The 21,086-nt window shown below is 38.8% G+C and overlaps 1 protein-coding gene across 7 annotated transcripts in view; it reads right to left on the bottom strand.

Moving 5' to 3' along the window:
- The window catches only part of AKAP7 (A-kinase anchoring protein 7), a 153,461-nt gene that overhangs the window by 94,526 nt on the left and 37,849 nt on the right, over window positions 1–21,086 (bottom strand). For all 7 annotated transcript variants that reach the window (XM_086707855.1, XM_086707850.1, XM_086707852.1 and 4 more), the window contains exons 5-6: window positions 17,091–17,251; window positions 118–230 (exon numbers count right to left, since the gene is read on the bottom strand). In XM_086707855.1, coding sequence (XP_086563981.1) covers window positions 118–230; window positions 17,091–17,251 — 274 coding nt within the window. The remainder of the gene's footprint in view (window positions 1–117; window positions 231–17,090; window positions 17,252–21,086) is intronic.

The raw sequence follows: 21,086 nt of genomic DNA, 5'->3' as shown, positions 1-21,086 counted from the left end.
AGGACCAAGAGTAGTAGGGGGTCAAAAACGACTGCAAATGTCACTCATGCCCCAACCATGCTTATTAAGGCTGGTGTAGCGGGCAAAACAAGGCTTAGGATAAAACTGTCCACTCACCTTCTTCCGGAGCCATGGTGCTTTGGACAATTTCATAAAAGTCAAATGAGGCTTAAAACCCCTGTTTTCTCCTGCCAAGATGCCCTTTTCTTGAAACGTCCTTTTTGCAGTCTCTAAAGAAAATAAAAACCAAAAAAATGCTACTGCAACACATAGCTACCTTTCATTATAAAAATGGCAGTTCAAAAAATAACAAATTACTCTATAATGAAGATTAAATACCTGTATGAGATATTATTTTTTAAGAGAGGAAAAACCACAATGTGTATAACAAGTATATTATTAAATTTGCAGAGATTTCAAATTTTAAGCACGCAAAAGCAACAATTTGAAAAGGAAACATTTAATAAAACAAAAAAAATTTGTCTGATATGTTGATTTTCACTGAATATCCCAGTGGTATCCATACTCATAAAGAAGGACCAGCTTATCTGTAACCCATAATATCTAAAGACCAAGATGGAATAAAAGAAATCAGATTCACCCTCCCATCTGAAACAATAAAAGGACAAGGTACATAAAACAATGGTTTGCAAGACACTGTATGTATTGGGCAAAAACAGGTCAGTGATCTCTTAGAGATAAAAAACAAGGTAAGCCCCTTAGGGTTAGAGTTAGGGGTTAAGGGTTAGGGTTTGGGGTTAGGGTTAGAAATAGTGTTAGGGGTTAGTGTTAGGGTTAGGGGTTAAGGGTTAGGACTTGGGGTTAGGGGTTGCTCCTCATCATGGAAATACAAATCAAAACCACACTCAGATATCACCTCACGTCAGTCAGAGTGGCCAAAATGAAAAAATCAGGAGATTACAGATGCTGGCGAGGATGTGGAGAAACAGGAACTCTCTTGCACTGTTGGTGGGAATGCAAATTGGTGCAGCCACTCTGGAAAACAGTGTAGAGGTTCCTTAAAAAATTAAAAACAGACCTACCCTATGACCCAGCAATAGCACTGCTAGGAATTTACCCAAGGGATACAGGAGTACTGATGCCTAGGGGCACTTGTACCCCAATGTTTATAGCAGCACTCTCAACAATAGCCAAATTATGGAAAGAGCCTAAATGTCCATCAACTGATGAATGGATAAAGAAATTGTGATTTATATACACAATGGAGTACTAATATGGCCCTTTGTAGCAACATGGGAGGGGAGGTTGGGTGATGGGTATTGAGGAGGGCACCTTTTGGGATGAGCACTGGGTGTTGTATGGAAACCAATTTGAAAATAAACTTCATATAATGAAAAAAAAAAAGAAATAGTGTTAGGGTTAGGGGTTAAGGGTTAGGGCTTGGGGTTAGGGTAAGAAATAGTGTTAGGGGTTAGTGTTAGGGTTAGGGTTAGAAGTAGCGTTAGGATTCGTATCAAGCTTTGCTAAGTGGTAAAAAATGGGTTTAGAGAGGTGGGCAGGAGCATTAGAGACATGGTAAAATCTTCAGATTGTATTCTCAGTATGGCGGGAAATCCTGGCGGTTTTAAGCAAGGGAAATGTACGTGTGAGAATAACTTTCTTTATTCATCTCTATTTCAACTACAATGTACACTTCTTCCTCTGGAAGAAATTTAATCTCAGACAATCCAATGCTCCCCTCTTTTTGTAGGACTGTAGTTTAGCTGAATAGAAGGTAGCTAATGGGGTGTCATACATTTTAGGAGGGGATGTAGCATCTGGCTCTTGGGTCATCATCCGCAACTCTTGAGACACGCACCATGCTTGGTTTTTGTAGTGGACCCTCCCTCATCCCTATATAATGACTGCAACTTCCCTTCCACCTCTGGTGTGCAAGATTTCATTCTGTTGGTCACCATACCCTGGCAAGCAGGAGTTCACTGAACCTGTCTGAGCCCCTTTCCCACTTTCTTGCTATTCTTGAGCACGCAAAAATAGCATAATTCCCCAGGACCAAGGAGGAAAGGGCCGAAACCCTGTAAGACCACCCATTCACACAATACCACCCTCACTTCACCTCCACCACCCCTCTAGAAGCACAGGGGCTTCTTCCTTGCCACACCTATAGGCACACTTCAGGAGCAAAGCACAGGGTCACCCCTGCTCTCAGACTCATGTGAGTTTCTGCTCTTCCAGTTAGGATGATAGAGGGGCAAGAACTCACACTCTACCTTGGGCTCTAACTCTCTTCTTTGCCTGACCCTGGGAGTCTTTTCTAGCATCAAAGCAGGAAAAACTTACCATTATGTTTAGGTGTTGAACTCCCAAAGCCTTTCCTCAATTTTTCTTGCTATATTCTATTCTGTGAAAATGGGTGCCACTGTCGGGGTGGGGGGAGGTGGGGAGAATAGGCACAGAACAAGGCATATAAGAAATACAAGGAGAGGGACGCCTGTGTGGCTCATTCAGTTAAGCCTCTGACTTTGGCTTGGGTCATGATCTCACGGTTCATGAGTTTGAACCCCACATCAGGCTCTGCACTAACAGTGTGGTACCTGCTTGGGATTCTCTCTCTCTCTCCCTCTCTCTCTGCCCCTATCCCCACCTTGCTCTCTCTCAAAAATAAATAAATAAACTTAAAAAGAAACAGACTTAGAGTTAAAATATTAAGCCAACTCATACACAACTGCCATTTTTATGGGTCAAAAATAGTCAAATATTGGCAGTGTCTGATAGCTTAACACATACCATGGTGGACTAACTTATTAAGTTTCTAGGATCGGACTGAAGGGATTAGGATGTATTTCCTAAGTCTTCAAGTATTTGAAGAATTAGCACGTAGAAGAGTTACTGGTAGCAACTCGGCAACATGTTCGTATCAACCCAGAAAACAGACATGGCATGAAGGTGCGAAAGCAAAAATTCATTTGTTCATTTATTTACTGAGCACTTCCCAAGTATGTCAGGCACACTATCTGCTTGAGACAGCAAACGTGTCCCTGCTTTCAGAGAGCTTACAGTCTCAGGGGACAGATTTGGGTCCAGTAAAGAGAAGGACTTAACAATGTTCAGAATTATCAAAAACTACAAAAGATATAAAGAAAGGAGTTTTGTGAAGAGAAATTAAAAGAGTAGGCATCTCTACTGTTCATTACTATCTATATTAATTTACACTTATGTATTTTACTTGATGTAACAATCTTATTATCAACTGATTCTAAAGATAGAACATTTTCCTATTTACTGGTCTCAGTTACATTAAATTTTGACCCAACAGTTTTCATTATTCACTGGGCGTAATTTTTTTTTTTTTTTCAGAGACAGAGAGACAGAGACAGAGAAAGCATGAGCTGAGCTGGGGAGGGCAGAGAGAGAGGGAGACAGAATCCCAAGCAGGCTCCTCACTGTCAGTGCAGAGTCTGATGAGGGGCTCAAAGCATGAACCATAAGATCATGATCTGAGCCGAAATCAAGAGTCAGACACTCAACCAACTGAGCCACCAAGGTGCCCTAGGCCTTAAATTTTTGATGATAGGTATCTATTTACAATACTGTTTTAAATAATATGTCACAAAGCACATATAATTTGTTACTGTGTTTTGTTCAGTACAGTATATCCTCTAGGTAGACAGAAATAAGAAAAAAAAGAAATTGTTGTCTTCTTTTTGAAAAGTATTTCTTAGTGTTGGTGTTTTGCTCCTAATAGCAGTATAATCTATTGCTTAGCTAGACTACAGGGTAATGGTTATAGATATATCATTCTTGAGGGACACCTGGGTGGCTCAGTCGGTTAAGCATCTGACTCTTGATCTCTCAGTTAGCGAATCTGAGCCCAACGTCAGGCTTTGCTGACAGCACAAAGCCTGCTTAGGATTCTCTCTCTTCCTATCTCTCTGCCCCTCCCCTGTTCGTACACGCTCTCAAAATAAACAAACATTTTTTTGAAAGGTCATTCTTGAGATGAGAAGAGTTTTTGCCAGTGTGAAAACCACGTGTCATTTTTCATCTACGCCAACTCACATTCTGAAGAGAAGCTTATGAATAATTTAAGAGATTGTTCAATTCCTCCTAGTCCACAGCCATTCCTCCAAGCACTAAATAGAAAATCACAGAGCAAATATATCAGACACCCTTCAAAAGCCAACTAAGAACACTTCCTAAATAATACGACATGCCTCATAGCTAAAGGTGCAAAATGTCCGAAGAACAATTTCTTAAAATGTATTTAAACACTAGGAGACTTCACTATATAAAAGAAAACTGAAATGATATTTCATTAAAGAAACAATATTTTGTAATCCTAACAAATACAGTTTTCTCTATTTGGGGGAGGGGGTTGTTTTATTCAACAAACATTTATTGAGTATGCTAAGCACTAGGAAGTTTTATCTGTTTTTTAATTTTTTATATATATTTATTTTTATATAGGACATTTTATTCAAATGAACTCTTAAGTATGTAGCAACAATAAATTTATAGCTAAAATGTAAAGAAATTGCTAAAGTTGTCTCAAAGTAAATGTTGCAACAGACCAATTTTAATAAAATCATGTCTTTTTAACTAAATACACCTTCTTGTAAATTTTTTTCCTTTTTTCCTCTTTTGCTGTTTTTACCCTTTTGCTAACATTGTAAGGGATATTTATATGATAGCATGATCTATAATTTGAGAATAATCACAAAGAGGTTTATTTTTTTATTGAGGTATACAAAAAGTTTACTAATAAGAGTAGTCTAGGGGCGGCTGGTGGCTCAGTTAAGCGTCCAAGTCTTGATTTTCGTTCAGGTCATGATCTCACATTCCGTGAGACTGAGTCCCGTGTTGGGCTCCATGCTGACAGCGCAGAGCCTCCTTGGGATTCCCTCTCTCTCCCTCTCTCTCTGCCCCTCCCATGCGTTCACGCAGCACACGTGCACTCTCTCTCTCAAAATAAAAAGAATAATTTAGAATACTAAATGTAAATTACATAGTCCTAATAAATTCTTAAGTTTTAATATTCTATTTCAGATACAACAGAAATAAGTAGTTGGATTTCAGCTTTAAGAAGACTGATTTGTAATTAGACAATACACAATACAATCGGGGGTGATAAAGTCTCTCCATGCTTTCTAATTGGAAGATACTTTCTTACACTATTTTAAGTTACAGTAAATCTATGTCACATATAGTATGAAAAATCTCAATAAAATTTTAGAATCGCTGTTTAGCCATCTAAACTTGAATGAAATAAAAGCCATACAACTGTTTTTGTTGTTCCTATGTTATTACTATTTGAAGGATTCTTGTTTCCATATATATGCTACTTAAACTGTTTCATTTTAGATTTAGTAAGTCATTTGAACTGTATATACACTTCAACATAAAGGCTGCCATAATATGAACTTCAATTAAAAAATTTTATACTCATCATTTTAAGCAGATATTTCCAATTCATTACTATGTAAAACTGTCCAACAGAATTTTAAAACATTTCATTCTTGAAAGCAAGTCTTTAAAATTATACCTTGATGCCACAGGAATCATATTCATTCCACTGCAGTTGAGGAAAGAGACCCAGATTGAGCACTCTAACACTGGCTCAGTTCTCTTATTATTCAATTTGTGTCCTTGGACAGATTCCTTAAACTTGACAGTAAAAGTGATGAGGCCATTACAAATGATCTCTCAGGTCCCTCTTCTCATCCCCACAACCAGCCAGTCCAAGTGAGCGGTCAGAGAATGCTGGTACATTATCTATCAGGGATTCTAGACACCAGGACTGGATTTTACGTTCATGCAGAGATTTAGACATAAATATAAATAAGAAAAGAGAAACTATGTTCATTCAGTTACACTTTTATGCTTACATCATACATTTTTCATTGACTTCTACATCTCTTTAAAAGACAGTTATTGAATATCTATTAAATAGCAGGCTCTGGGGACCCAAAGATGAAAGATTCCCTCCAAAAGCTTTCACTCTAGTTGAGAAACATCGATTTTAAACAATCAAATTCAATAAACTACTGTAGTTTCTACAGTAGATAAGCATTTATATACAGAATATAGGGAAGGTTAGAGAAGAAAGTGGTCATTTCTATTTTGAAGAAATCAGAAAAGCCTTCATTTTGGAAATGACATTTGAAATGAGTCCTATAAAAGATCAATTATACAGTCTGAAAAAGAAATTAAGAATAAATTCAATTCCATTTACAATAGTATCAAAAATAATACAATACTTAGGAATAAACTTTACCAAGGAGGCAAAAGACTGACAACTACAAAATGGTACTGAAAGAAACGGAAGAAGAAACAAAGTAAATGGAAGACATCTCATGTTCATGGACTGGAAGCCTTAATACTGTGAAGATGTCAATACTACCCAACGTGATCTACAGACAATGCAATTCCTATCAAAGTTCCAATGACGTTTTGTGCAGAAATAGAAAACAACATCCTAAAATTGATATGAAATCTCAAGGGACCCTAGCCAAAAATTCTTAATAAAGAAGAACAAAGCTACAAGTCTCACATTTCCTTGTTTCAAAATTTACTACAAGGCTACAGTAATCAAAACAGTGTGCTCACACCTGTCAGAATGGTTAAAATCAAAACAGAAGAAACAAGTGTTGGTAAGGGTGTGAAGGAAAAGGAACCCTCTTGCACTGCTGGTGGGAATGCAAGCAGGTACAGCCATTGTGGAAGACAGAGAGGTTCCTCATAAAGTTCAAAATAGAACTACCCTATGACCTAGTAATCACACTACTGGGTATTTATTCAAAAAAGACAAAAACACTAATTCAAAGGGATACATGTATCCCCATGTTTATTGCAACATAATTTACAATAGTCAAGATATGGAAGCAGCCCAAGTGTCCATCGACAGATAAATGGATAAAGAAGATGTGGTGTACATATACAATGGAATATTATTCAGCCATTAAAAAAGAATGAAATACTACCATTTGCAACAATATGGATAGAACTAGGGAATATAATGCGAAGCAAAGTGAGTCAGGAAAGACCAATACCATACGGTTTCACTCATATGTGGAATTTAAGAAACAAATGAACAAAGGAAAAAGACATAGAGGCGAACTAAGAAAAAGACACTAACTCTAGAGAACAAACTGATGGTTACCAGAGGGGAGGTGGTGGGGGGATGGGGGAAATAGGTGATGGGGATTAAAGAGTACAGTTATCATGATGAGCACTGAGTAATGTACAGAACTGCTGAATCACTATATTGTACACCTAAACTAATACAACACTGCATGTTAATTATACTGGGGTAAAACAGTGTGGCACTGCTAAAAACACAAACCTCCAAAACCAATGGAATAGAAAAGACTGCCCAGAAATCAACCCTCTTGTATATCGTCAAATGGTTTCCAACAAGAATGCCAAGACCATTCAATGGGGAAAGGATAGTCTTCTCAACAAGTAGTAGGAAAAACCAGGTATCCACATTGCAAAAGAATGAAGTGAAACCCTTGCCTTATACCATATACAAAATACTAAAGTTGGGGCAATGAACCAGTGAAAAAAAAGGTAGAAAACACAGAAGTACAGAAGAGAGAGGAAGGAACCAGTAAAGCAATATCCAGACTGAAGTGTCAGATCAAGAACACAGCTGAAGACATTAGTCTTAAATAGACCGAAGATACATCTTTTCCTAAAACTATATGGGGCTTAAAAAGCCAAACACAGCAGCAGGTTTACTAAGTACAGGGAACAAATGAAGTAGGTCCCAGCCTCAGTTTTGTCTGTGGAGGGAAGGGCAGAAGGCTAAGGGAACTTAACAGAACCCTGGAGCAGTGACAGGGGACAAGAGAAAGAGAGGCAGGAGAAGTGGCCTGTCAACAGGACGCTGCTGAGTCTTGAAAACTTACATTTGCAGGAGAACCAATATACATGACATGAAAATGTTTTCTTCATTTTCCCATGCCTGTGATAACTACTCATTAACACCTGTTATGAGTCACACTTTCTAGAAGGTATGAGGTAAATAACCGTCAACAGAATAGTCATGGTCCTTGCCATCATGGAGCTTAACCCAGGGAAGACTGTCAAACAAAATTACACTGTTATAACCGGTGATGAGATCTGCGAAGGAGACACACCAGGTACAATGACAGAGAATTACTCATGAGGAGACTCTCTTTACAGAGGAAAGGGAAATGGTCTCTGAGGTGGTGACATTTGAGCTAAACAATGAAAAGGTCCAAATGGAGGGTTAACTCATATATTTGCAAAAGTTCCATGGCAAGAAAGAACTCGTTGAGTCCCAGTACTGGAGAGAAAGCAGCATAACCACGTGAGCACGGTAGGCAAGATGAGAGAACCACAACAAGACAGGAGACAGGACACCAGCACAGAGACACTGTGGACCCAAGCAAGGAGTCGGGATTTTATTTTATTTTTAAATTTTTTATTTTAATGTTTGTTTATTTCTGAGACAGCGTGACCACACATGCGAGCGGGGGAAGGGGGAGGGGGTGGAGAAGCGGGGACAGAGGATCCGAAGCAGGCTCTGCACTGACAGCACAGAGCCCGATGAAGGGCTTGAACTCGAGAACTGTGATATCATGACCTGAGCCAAAGTTGGATACTTAACTGACTGAGCTACCCAGGTGCCCCAAGGAGTCTGGATTTTAATTTGCCCAGGTTGTTGGGGTAAAAAAGCAAATGACTGAACTGATCTACCATTGGTATTTGCCAGACCGGTCACAAAACAGAAGAACAAGAAGACAGGGCACCTGAAAGAGCCACCAACAGAGTAATGCACCAGGAAGCCATGACCAGTTTAAGAAGGAATAAAACATGTTGGCCAGGAAGAGGAAACAAGAGGGCTCAGTGAGGTCCCACAGCATGAGTAAAAATGGAGAGAAAGTGAAATAGCATGAAGGGTGGGAAGTTAGGGTGACAGACAGCTCTGTCCAAGTTACGGTCTTAGAGTAGTTCTGGCAGGTGAATAGCCAAAGGTTTCACTATACTTATGAACTTGCTGGAGCACAGTATGAGTGTAGGAGGCTACCTTCAAAGAAGTCACGGGATTTTAAGAAAAGTAATAGTGATGGTAGCAGGGGGGTGGAGGGGTAGGACTTATCATTATTAGTAATGATAACAGCCACCATCTATTTACCGCTGTATATGTGCCAAACTGCGCTAAGCACTTCATGTACGTTATCCTATTTTGAGAACAGTTACTATCATGCTCATCTGGGGCGCCTGGGTGGCGCAGTCGGTTGAGCGTCCGACTTCAACCAGGTCACGATCTCACGGTCCGTGAGTTCGAGCCCCGCGTCGGGCTCTGGGCTGATGGCTCAGAGCCTGGAGCCTGTTTCCGATTCTGTGTCTCCCTCTCTCTCTGCCCCTCGCCCGTTCATGCTCTGTCTCTCTCTGTCCCAAAAATAAATAAACGTTGAAAAAAAAAATTTATCATGCTCATCTTACAAATAAGGAAACTGAATGCAAAGTCAGTCCCAACAGACTCCACTTCCACAGCTCACTCTGAGCCAGGATGGTTAGATGGTTGTGCTCATGGTGCTGCAAGAAAGGGTCGCAGTGTGAGGTAGGAAACAAAGTGCTCAACAAGTGAGAGGAAATATTTGGACAACAGCAAGAATGAGAGGTAGAGGGTGACAAAACTCCACAGCATGAACCACCAATAAGGATTGTGCGTGAGGGCAGATTGGGAACAAAGCAACAGAGACCGAAGAGAAAATGGATGACCTCTGGGCCTCATGGTGTGAGGCATGTGGTGGAAGGAGCAGCCTCCACCCAGAGGAAGCTGTGATCTCAGATTAGCAAATCTCAGATCAGCTAAGGCAAGAAGGTCAAGGGGATGCTACTGCAAACTAGGAGTCCACTTGCTAATTTACAGTGTAACTAGCACAGTGATGAAGAACACAGACTCTGGTGCAGGGTGGACAAAATGAGGACAGGGAATCAAAAGTACAAATTTCCAGTTATTATATAAATAAGTCAGGGGATGTAAGGTACAACATGGTTTCTATACTTAATAATACCATATTGGTATTTGAAGGTTGCTAAGGGAGTAAATAAAAGTCCTCACCACAAGAAAAAAATCTGTTACTATGTGAGGTGATGAATATTAACTAGACTTTCTGTCTAGTCATTTCACAGTAGACATGTACATAACAAATCATTATGTTGTAAACCCTGAAACTAATATAATCTCATATGTCAATTATTCTTCAATAAAAGAGGATGTCTAACAACAGGGGAACAGTAAAATAAATTAGGATGCAATGACATATTATACAATCATTTAAAAATACAATTACACAGGGGTGCCTGGGTGCTCGGTCGGTTAAGCGTACGACTTCGGCTCAGGTCATGATCTCACTGTTCTAGAGTTCGAGCCCCGCGTCGGGCTCTGTGCTGACAGCTCAGAGCCTGGAGCCTGTTTCAGATTCTGTGTCTCCGTCTCTTTCTGCCCCTCCCCTGTTCATGCTCTGTCTCTCTCTGTCTCAAAAATAAATAAACGTTAAAATAAATAAATAAGTAAATAAATAAATAAATAAAATAAAAATACAGTTACACAATAAAAAAATGCTTTTGGAAACTATGCTGTGATGTTGATAATGGTAACTAACATTTCTTGAGTGAGCATTTGTTCTGTACCAAATACTCTTCTTAATGTTTATTTATTGTTGAGAGAGAGAGACAGAATGTGAGTGGGTTAGGGGCAGAGAGAGAGGGAGACACAGAATCCAAAGCAGGTTCCGGGCTCTGAGCTGTCAGCACAGAGCCCAACGTGGGGCTCGAACTCACAAGCTGTGAGATCATGACCTGAGCCTAAGTTGGACACTCAACACACTGAGCCACCCAGGTGCCCCCAAATACTCTTCTTCATGGACATTATATATCACACATATATTATAATGAATAAGAATAACAATAATAGTAACAGTTTTTTTTTTTAAAATAGACTGCCTGGATTTGAGTCCTGGCTATACCACTTACTAACGAATTATTTAGCTGCTTTATGCCTCAGTTTCCCTACCTATAAAGATGGGGATGATAATAGTGGTCCCTCTCTCATAGAGTTGTTAAAATTAAATGAACTAATGTCTGTAAAATGATTAGAATAATTGCACAAAGTAAATCCATTTAAGTGTTTGAAAGAAAATCAAGTAAAATAAAAGAGGAGATGGAGGGAACCAGAATACACCACCCCAAAATTTGCTACTTTGGCATAAGAACTTTGAGCTGGAGGCAAAGAAGACTCAGCATATGTAGAAAGAAACCTTCCCAGAGCCTCTCTTATCTAAGAGCTGACACTTCTAAAAAGTGAAACTGCCCCAAATCCCCTCTCCCAGGAAAGTTTTATGGTCAAGCCGGACCTCTACAAACACACCTTACTTCATGAGAGTCTCCCACATACTTACCTTCCCACAATTTGCCACTCTGGAAAGCCTAAAACCTCTTCCTTTATCTTATCACTTCTCTACAAAGTAACTGTTCTTCCGTTAAGATGCTCTAGTGCCCAAGTTCTAACCACCCTTTTTTTTTAAGGTTTATTTATTTTGGAAAGAGAGAGAGAAAGACAGTGTGTGAGCATGGGAGAGGCAGAGAGAGACGAAGACACAGAATCCGAAGCAGGCTCCAGTCTCTGAGCTGTCAACACAGAGCCCGACGTGGGGCTCAAACTCATGAACCATGAGATCATGACCTGAGCTGAAGTCAGATGCTTAACCGACTGAGCCACTCAGGTGCCCCAACCACCCTTTTGAGCTACTCTTCATTGAGGCTTCTCCACTGGATATGTACTGCACACATTAATAAACTCCTTGTTTTTTTCTTGTTAACCTTTTGTCAGTCTAATTTTATGGGTCCTTGGAGGACAATCCGGGGGGCAGGAGGAAAAACACTCTCCCTCCCCTGCGGGGACAGTGGAAACGGGTAAAAGAGCAATGAGAAGGGGCAGGAAGTGTGGGGGGACTGTACCTACAGAAGCCTGCGCATGAGGTGGGGCATGCAACAGAGGCTCTGAAGGTCGTCAGTGGTGCAGGGTTGTCATTCATCCTGACTGGGGAGAAAAGTTGGTCTTTGCTTCTTCTTTTTTTTTTAAATTTTTTTTTTCAATGTTTATTTATTTTTGGGACAGAGAGAGACAGAGCATGAACGGGGGAGGGGCAGAGAGAGAGGGAGACACAGAATCGGAAACAGGCTCCAGGCTCTGAGCCATCAGCCCAGAGCCTGACGCGGGGCTCGAACTCACGGACCGCGAGATCGTGACCTGGCTGAAGTCGGACGCTTAACCGACTGCGCCACCCAGGCGCCCCGGTCTTTGCTTCTTCTAAATGAAGTGTGGCTAAGGTGTTCTGATGTTTTTGAAGACAGCCTAACCCAGGCCATGAAGGGGAAGGATGCCCACTGCCTGTGGTGGTTAGAAGTTCAAGATTTCATGTGGTCATAGAGCAGCCTAGAAAGGCTCAAAGATGCCAGCAACCAAACGGAATCCCCACAGGGAGCAGAAAACACAGGGCGTATGCTCTCCATCTTTTGGGGGAAGTGACAACATAAGAGAAAGCGTAACATTCAAATGAATATCCTTAAAACCTTTCACTCGTCCTTATATGAGATAAATACACTTGGAGTCTTTTCATATGCTAACCAGGGGCACTTTCCTCATTAAAAAAAAAAAAAAAGAGAGAGAGATTTGCAAAAACTCTTATAATTCTAGCAGGCTACATTTTTAGCAATCTCTCAATCTAATACATATCTTAACAAAATTACATTTTGCTGAAATAAATTAATAAAATCACATATTCACTTCCACACAAAAAGCTTTTCGGTGCAATTTCAGCATTGTAAGATGTGGAGAAGTGCCACAAAAATGCATAATTTTCAGTATCTTCTTAACTCTATGAGCTACCGTGTCCTGCTAAGAAAGGAGAAGGTGCTGTTTTATTCTGGAAAAACAGGACTTCTCAAGGTCCAGATAGGAAGCTGACACTCAGAGCTCTGATGCCACACGTCTTACCAGCTTCCTCAAGCAGCTATAGCCAGAAACCTACAAGGACACAGTGTGCAAACATAGGCTTGGTCTTTCAGCCCACTAGGCGGCTCACAGAAATAACGGGTAGTAGCCAGCAGATCCAGGGGTGTAATTCAAGTACTGATGGCAAAAGCACATATATTCAGATTGTATTAATTCAAAATGTACAGTAATTTTCTTCAATTCCACACACTGAAAATTCTAAATTATTCTTTATCTTGCAAAATTTTCAGCAATGAGTTCAAGTGTTAGTGTCTAAAATTCAGTCCTCTTTTTTATAACAACTATGTAATATTTTAAGAATTTGTTCTTTTAACTTGTAAATTTTAAAACTCTATGAAAATCAGGTAAATCACGCTATTCATGAATTACAATTTTGAACTACTTGTCAAGTTGGTTTTACTTCAGAACATGTACTTAAACTTTATTATCAATACTTTAATAATTAAATTTCTCTAAAAATTCTCCTGCTTTCTATTAAGGGCATCTAGCTCTGTATTCTGAACAAAAAAGATTTTAAAACTCCTGTATAGGCATATACATATGCATAGTTTAGCACAGTGTTAAGAAATGTAATGGCCTGGTCAATGGAATATATTCTTTTAAAAGTTGGAATGTATTATTTGGATAAATCGTCTATAAAATATGACACAAAGACAAATATTACATTATTTACTGATACTGTTGGACTAAAACAATACTAATCCTGAGGAATTCTTGTCAAAATAAATCTAATGGGGGCGCCTGGGTGGCGCAGTCGGTTAAGCGTCCGACTTCAGCCAGGTCACGATCTCACGGTCCGTGAGTTCAAGCCCCGCGTCAGGCTCTGGGCTGATGGCTCAGAGCCTGGAGCCTGTTTCCAATTCTGTGTCTCCCTCTCTCTCTGCCCCTCCCCCATTCATGCTCTGTCTCTCTCTGTCCCAAAAAATAAATAAACATTGAAAAAAAAATTTTTTTTTAAATAAATAAAAAAAATAAATCTAATGAAGTGAAATACTGACAAAAATTTCATGTATTGAACAGTCTATCTGAACACTGTATATATAGAGTGCTCCAACTAAAAACTTCAATGAAAATTTTCCATACACATATTTAAGTATTTAGACTTCTTATACCAGTGCATACAAACTATAATCAAAAGCAACAGTAAATATATATGCACAAGAGATTAAAAGCAAGTATAACAAACATTGATTACATGAGGACAGAATGCTATTCCCCCTCTATTTTCCATTTTTGTAATGTTTTGTTTAAATTTTGGAAAAGTATATACATTTTCAAGCAACAGTCTCTCCCATCGAGAAAGGAATTACAGGGGCAGTGGCCTTTCCTAAAATGACAAACCAATACCCTTCGGCTCATACTCATACTAAAGCTGGCAAGATTTCACATTCCTCAGCACACAATGGATCTTTCACCAATACTGGAAACCGCCTTTGTGAGAGTATTTGCTAAGAATGGATGGAATTCTCAATGTTGCAAGCACCCATTGAATTATTTAAAAGAACAATGAATGAATGACTAGTTAGAAATGTTTCTTGAGCTCAGAGAAATTTATATTACAAAAGAAAACACCTAAATCTAGCATTTTCTCCAGAGCAGTTAGGAAGAACAGATTAAGTTGCTAACTGTGGACAGTGGTTCCCAAATGCTTTATGCTATAAAAACTGTCAGAGTTGCCTTCTCCTTGACCAACTAATAATTTTAAGTCCTTCTTGACTCATAAATATTGTTTGCATGTTTGTTTATATGTACTTTGCTTCACAAAAGAAAACTTAACCAACAATGAAATGAAACTTAATCCTCAATGCCTCCCTTAACCCTAAAAGAGATGTACTTCTGTTTTTTGTGGGGTTTTTTTTGGGGGGGAGGGAGGTATTTAGGTTTTTTGTATTATTTATTTATTTAAGTAATCTCTATAACCAACATGGGGCTCCAACTCATGACCCTGAGATAAAGAGTCACGTGCTCTTCAGACTGAGCCAGCCAGGCACCCCAAGAAATGCACTTTTGAATAGGCAACTATAAAACTGCATAACGGCAATATAATATTAAGTAAAAAAAAAAAAGTATGTCTCAAAAAATCATATACATGATAACCTTTTTATAAGGTTAAAACCACTTGAAAATACATACACTTTGGGAGAATATAAGGACATAATAAACACCAACTTCAGCTTCAGGATGATGGTTAGCTTAAATGAAGGACAATCATGGGATGCGTTGACAAAAAGGATAATACAATTAGATTACTGCCAATGTCCTAGCATTTGTTTTATGGATTTTGTTTTGTGCTTTTTGTTTGGTGGTGGATTCCCATGTGATTATGATACCATTTTAAAATAGATGGATGAAGGGGCGGTTCAGCTGGTTAAGCATTCAACTTCAGCTCAGGTCACAACATCACGGTTCCTGAGTTTGATCCCCACATACAGTTCTCTGCTGTCAGCATGGAGCACGCTTCAGGTCCTCTGTCCCCCTCTCTCTCTGCCCCTCCCCTGCTAGTACTCTCTCTCTCTCAAAAATCAGCATTTTAAATTAATTAATTAATTAAATAGATGGATGGATGGATGGATGGATGGATGGATGGATGGTAGATAGATGACAGATGGATAGATAGGTATACCGAGCAAAACAAGCATGGACCAATGATGAGTGTGTTACGAACCAAAAATCACTAAACCTGAAATGAAATGACGTGAAGTGATCTGACGGAATATGCAAATAAAAAATTTTTAAAGCATGTAGACTAACACCCAAACTACAATCTCTGTATCAACTCAAAAGTCATCCATCCAGATTTTGTAATTTTCTGCTTATACTTCCCTAAACACTTCAATTGTGCTGTAGTAAGCAACTTGTTCTCAACGGATAGGAGACCTTCTAACATCACCAATGGACCTGCTCAGAGAGTAGAACCTTCAGGAAGGGGGGAAAAGTGGTACAAAGGAAAAAGGTGCTGACTCTCTGGAATAAGGCTGACAATGCCCACAAGCCTCTGAATAGGCAATTGGTGATTCTTATTCACACGGTTGGTACTTATTAAATGCCAAGTGTATGTCAAATGTCATGAAAAGCACTGGAACCCTTCAGACTTATGATTAGGACCGTCCTAGCAGGTCCTTGAGTCCAACCCACCACCTTCTAGATAGCCAAGAATCAACATATCCTCAGGTCAAAGAATCAAGATAGTACAATCACTCTGGAAAACAGTATGGAAGTTCCTCAAAAAATTAAAAATAGAAACACCATATGATTCAATAATTCCACTCTTGAGTATTAACCCCAAAACAACAACACTAATTCAAAAAGATACATGCATCCCTATGTTTATTACAGCATGATTTACAATAGCCAAAATATGAAGCAACCTAAGTGTCCATCAGTAGACAAACAGAGAAGAAAGGCTGGTATATATACAATAGAATATTACACAGGCACAAAAAAAGGATGAGATTCTGCCATTTGAGACAACATGGATGGACTTAAAGGGTATTATGCTAAGTGAAAAAAATCAGACAGAGAAAGACAAATACCATACGATTCTATTCATAAGTGGAATCCAAAAAACAAAACAAAACAAATGAATACACAAAAAGCAGAATCAGACCTACAAATAGAGACAAAAATGATGGTTGCCAGAGGGAAAAGTGGTAGGGCGTTGAGCAAAATGAGTGAAGGTGAGTAGGAGATAGACTTCCAGTTATTCATGGGACTAAAATGCACTGCATAAGGAATACAGTCAATGATACTGTAATAGCGATGTATTGGGTCAGATGGTAGCTACAGCTATGCGGTTAACAGAGCATAATGTATAAACTTGTCAAATCACTATGTTGTACACCTGAAACAAATGGAACACTGTATGTCAACTATACTTAAAAAAAAAAAATCAAGATAACTTTCAGGTGTTTTATTTGGCTCGTAACTACACAAGCAGATACTGAAGCGTTTCACTTATAAAGTAAGGTTACAATGGCTCCCCAAAGTTAAAATCTCTATTATAAGAATTGGGGATGGGGAGAAGATTGCTTCTTTAAACAGATGAGATTTCAAATGGATGTGTTGCTGTTCATTTTACCTGCTATCTCCAAAAGTGGGTTTATGTGATCTCCTTCTGCCAGCTTCACAAATCCAACCTGATTTCCAAAAGTGTCAATCCCTTGAAAAGGCAAAATCAACTGTTTTCCTTGGAGGATTTCTTCTATGAATGGTTTTAATTCCAAAAGAGCACCAATACCACTGGTAAGAGATAATACAATTTTCAGTAATAAATTAGGTAATAAGATATACAAAACCAAACAAGAAATAATCAGTTTTTAGAAAGATAAGTTAATTTTGATATTTGTTCTAAATATTTTAGAGCTCAAAAATAACTTCAAAATCTAATCTGTATGATTAAAATACAACTAATATTAATTTTTAAATAAAAACTATGGAAGAAGTGAATTACATCTTTACTTAATTATAATTTATATTAAAGACATGAAAGAAAATACTATTTTATTGTTCACCAAGAAGTTTTTAATCAAGGAAACACTGCAGGGACAACTCAAAAACATTACTGATAATATATTCCAAAAAAAAGTACTAATACAGTATTTACTATTTGCAAGGCACTCTACTAAAACTTCATTATCTCTTAAACTACAATAGCCTCCGTAATAAGATAATACTGTAACTGGATTAAACAAAAATAAAAGGTTATATTTGCCAACTGCAACCACATAAGTTTGTTATTTCTGTTTAACCTATGTGATCACAGGGCTACTCTGTGTTTCAAATGCTTTATTTTTCTTTATAAAACAAGTGTTTACTATATTAATGAATTAAACATCATCAGGTTTAGAATATTTTGAAAATTAGGATGAATTATTTCCATCTTAAAGAGAATTCTGATGTAGATATGTTGTTATGAGAAAAAAATTAAAATCTCACTAGAGGGCAGCAATTACTCCAAAAAGAAATAAGCACAATCTTATATAATAGGGCTTTAAAACACCCTTCTCGTGAAACATCATTAAACTATCTTGATCATTCACTAGTAATTATAAGTTAAATGTGTGAAGAGAAATTTAAGTATTTTTCTAGTTCTTTCATATTTCTAAATTACCTTCCATATAAAGTTTTTAACTGACTTCATAAATAAATTCATACTGAGTCTCAATTCTTATCTATGTCATAACATAATATACAATTGTTCAAAATAGCTTTGGAAGGGGCACCTGGGGGGCTCAGTTGGTTAAACATCCAACTCTTGATTTTGGCTCAGGTCATGATCTCATGTTTCATGGGTTCGAGCCCCCCATCGGGCTCTACACCAGCAGTGCAGAGCCTTCTTGAGATTCCCCAGCCTCTGCCCCTCCTCTCACAAATAAGTAAAAATTTAAAAAATAGCTTTGGAAATGTCCACATTTCTCATTGTACCTCCAAATCCACATCCTAAACCCAATCCCTCCTAACCTTATTTGTGTCCATCCTAAAAGACAGTGTCCATACTTTTACTGCGGCACGGTCCTTCACTGTGTGCCGTGAGCTAGAACACGTGAAAACAGAACAGCCATTTCTGGCTCATCTTGCATAAACTGGGGGAAATCAAGATACTTATTTTAATTATAACTATATACTAAAGCAGGCCATGCTAAAGGTTAGGGCTTTTCAGAGACCGTGAATTCTATATCCCATTTTTCATCAAAGAAATATAGATGATTTAAACTCAGCCCGGTTTTTTCAGTTCTCCAGGAGCAAAAATCAATAAATAAGTCCCAGTGAGATGTCACTGATCGCAGAGTGAGAAAAAGTCATAGTGTCTGTTGGTAAGTATCACTAACTTTCAAATTCTTTTAAATAGAATACCTTTCGAAGAGTGGTTTATGGAAAGACTTCTTTATGGTAAAATAAGTAAAAAGTATATGTGTATAGAAAAAAAGAACTCTCAAACTAGAGTTCAGACCAAAAGGAGTATTTGAAATTAAGAAGGACAGTCTTCTTTTCAACTCAGCAGCTAGGTGTGGTTGGCCTTACAAATTTCTATGCCTTTCTTCTACCCTGTAAGGGCAAAGGACCTTACACCTAAAGTCCTTTGTGAAGAAATTCATGATTTTTTAAAAATTTTTAAGTAATCTCCACACCCAACATGGGGCTCAAACTCATAACCCCATGATCAAGAGTCACATGCTTTACTGACTAAGTCAGCCAGGCACCCATGAAGAAATTCATGATTTCATGAAAATGCTTCTGCATACTCCACACCCAACCCATTGATCAATACATCATTAAACACCTAAAATATGATGCTAGATTTTGAAAAGTAAGAACACAGAACAAGAAACCGACAACACAGATGTCAGCATATTATACAGTACAGGATGAAAGGTAAAATGAAAAGATTAGAGACTTAGAAAATCCTTCATATAAATAACATCTTACCAGAAAACCCAATTCATTTCTCTCTCACGATATAGCAACACAAAGCGAAGCCACGCCTTGATTCTGTTCCTCCCTTAAAAGTTCATACTGCCACAGACACTTCCCTGGTTTCCCAAACTAGTAGTAAATCTTTTCTCCTTTGAAATTCCATTAATATTTTATATTTCATGAAACACACCACGTTTTACATTTTTATATTATAATTTTTGAGTTCACATGGTATCCAGTCAACTTAACTGTATAATACATAAGCATAAGAGCCATTCCTGACTCGTCTTTATTTTCCCCAAAGCACTGAACTCAGTATCTTGCACATGGCTGATAATCCTGGTTGAGTTGTAAAACACTATCTTGTCTGTATAGCAAACCTTATTTATTTCTTAGATTTTATTATAACTTAGTCAAGAGCAGGGCACCTAGGTGGCTCAGTTGGTTAAGCATCCGACTTCAGCTCAGGTCATGATCTCGCAGTATGTGAGTTCGAACCCTGCATCGGGCTCTGGGCTGACAGCTCAGAGCCTGGAGCCTGATTCTGATTCTGTGTCTCTCTCTGTCTCTAACCCTCCCCTGCTTGCACTCTGTCTCTCTCTCTCTCTCTCTCTCTCTCTCAATAATAAACAATAAACATAAAAAAAATTAACTTAGTCAAGAGGAATTACTGAATTGCAATATCTGGTCATCATCTTCTAGTAGAGATAATATTTCCAGTATCATAAAGTTGCATAAGGATGCCACTTTAACTCTTCAAATACAAAGCAGACTTGCTAAACATTTAGGGTTTTTTTCCCACAAAACTGAAAGTATTTGCAAAATGACATGGTGAAACACAGGGATGAATGATGCAGACCGTCACCATGCTCTGTACGGTAATTCTTCAATGAGTGATGCCATGATTTAGGGCAAGAAAACGCTTCCTAGTTCCAGACTCTCCCATGCACCGCAGGTGGTTTAGCCACCCTCGCTCCTGCCCATCAGATGCCCACATTACTCCTCAGTAATGGTGATGACCAAAAATACCCCCCAAATATTTCTAAAAGTCTCTTAGGACTTAGAGGCAGTCCCACCTCCACTGAGAAATGTAAACAGTACAATACATCAGGAGGCATACCTGCCCCCTCACCCTAACCCCACTGCACACCACGTGCTCATCAGTAGAGACCACTGAGATACAGGAGGCCCTTCATACCTATGCAGACTAATCCTCCCCACTGCTTTCATGCCCTTGTGCTCATCCTCTCCTTTGTCTCCATCCTACCCCCTCTCTCTCCGCCTCCCCATCTTTCACAGACACACCCCATGGAATAATAAGAGAACGGACTAGTTCTGGCTTCTCTACTAACCAGCATTTGCTTAATTCCTAGGGCTCTTGCTTCCCCATATGTATAAGAGAGATGACATTTCTGTGCTGCCTCACAATACTGTTAAGAGAATAAGGCAGAATATTTGTATGGGAGGTGGAGGCTGAGGAACAGGACTGATACACAGATGCCATTTGCCACGGCCAAGATCTACTTCTGATGACAGAGATAAACCTAAACCTACTGGTCAACGGGGATCTTTGCTGGTTTCAAAAGGTCTCTTTGGAGTACAATTATTCAGTTAATTCAAACCTCCTCTCAGGAGTTTTTCCCTTCCCTCTCCTCTTCCT

The sequence above is a fragment of the Puma concolor genome, chromosome B2 (assembly GCF_028749965.1).
Source record: "Puma concolor isolate L17-30 chromosome B2, mPumCon1.1.hap2, whole genome shotgun sequence".
Lineage (NCBI taxonomy): Eukaryota > Metazoa > Chordata > Mammalia > Carnivora > Felidae > Puma > Puma concolor.
This window is presented reverse-complemented; position numbering and strand designations above follow the sequence as displayed.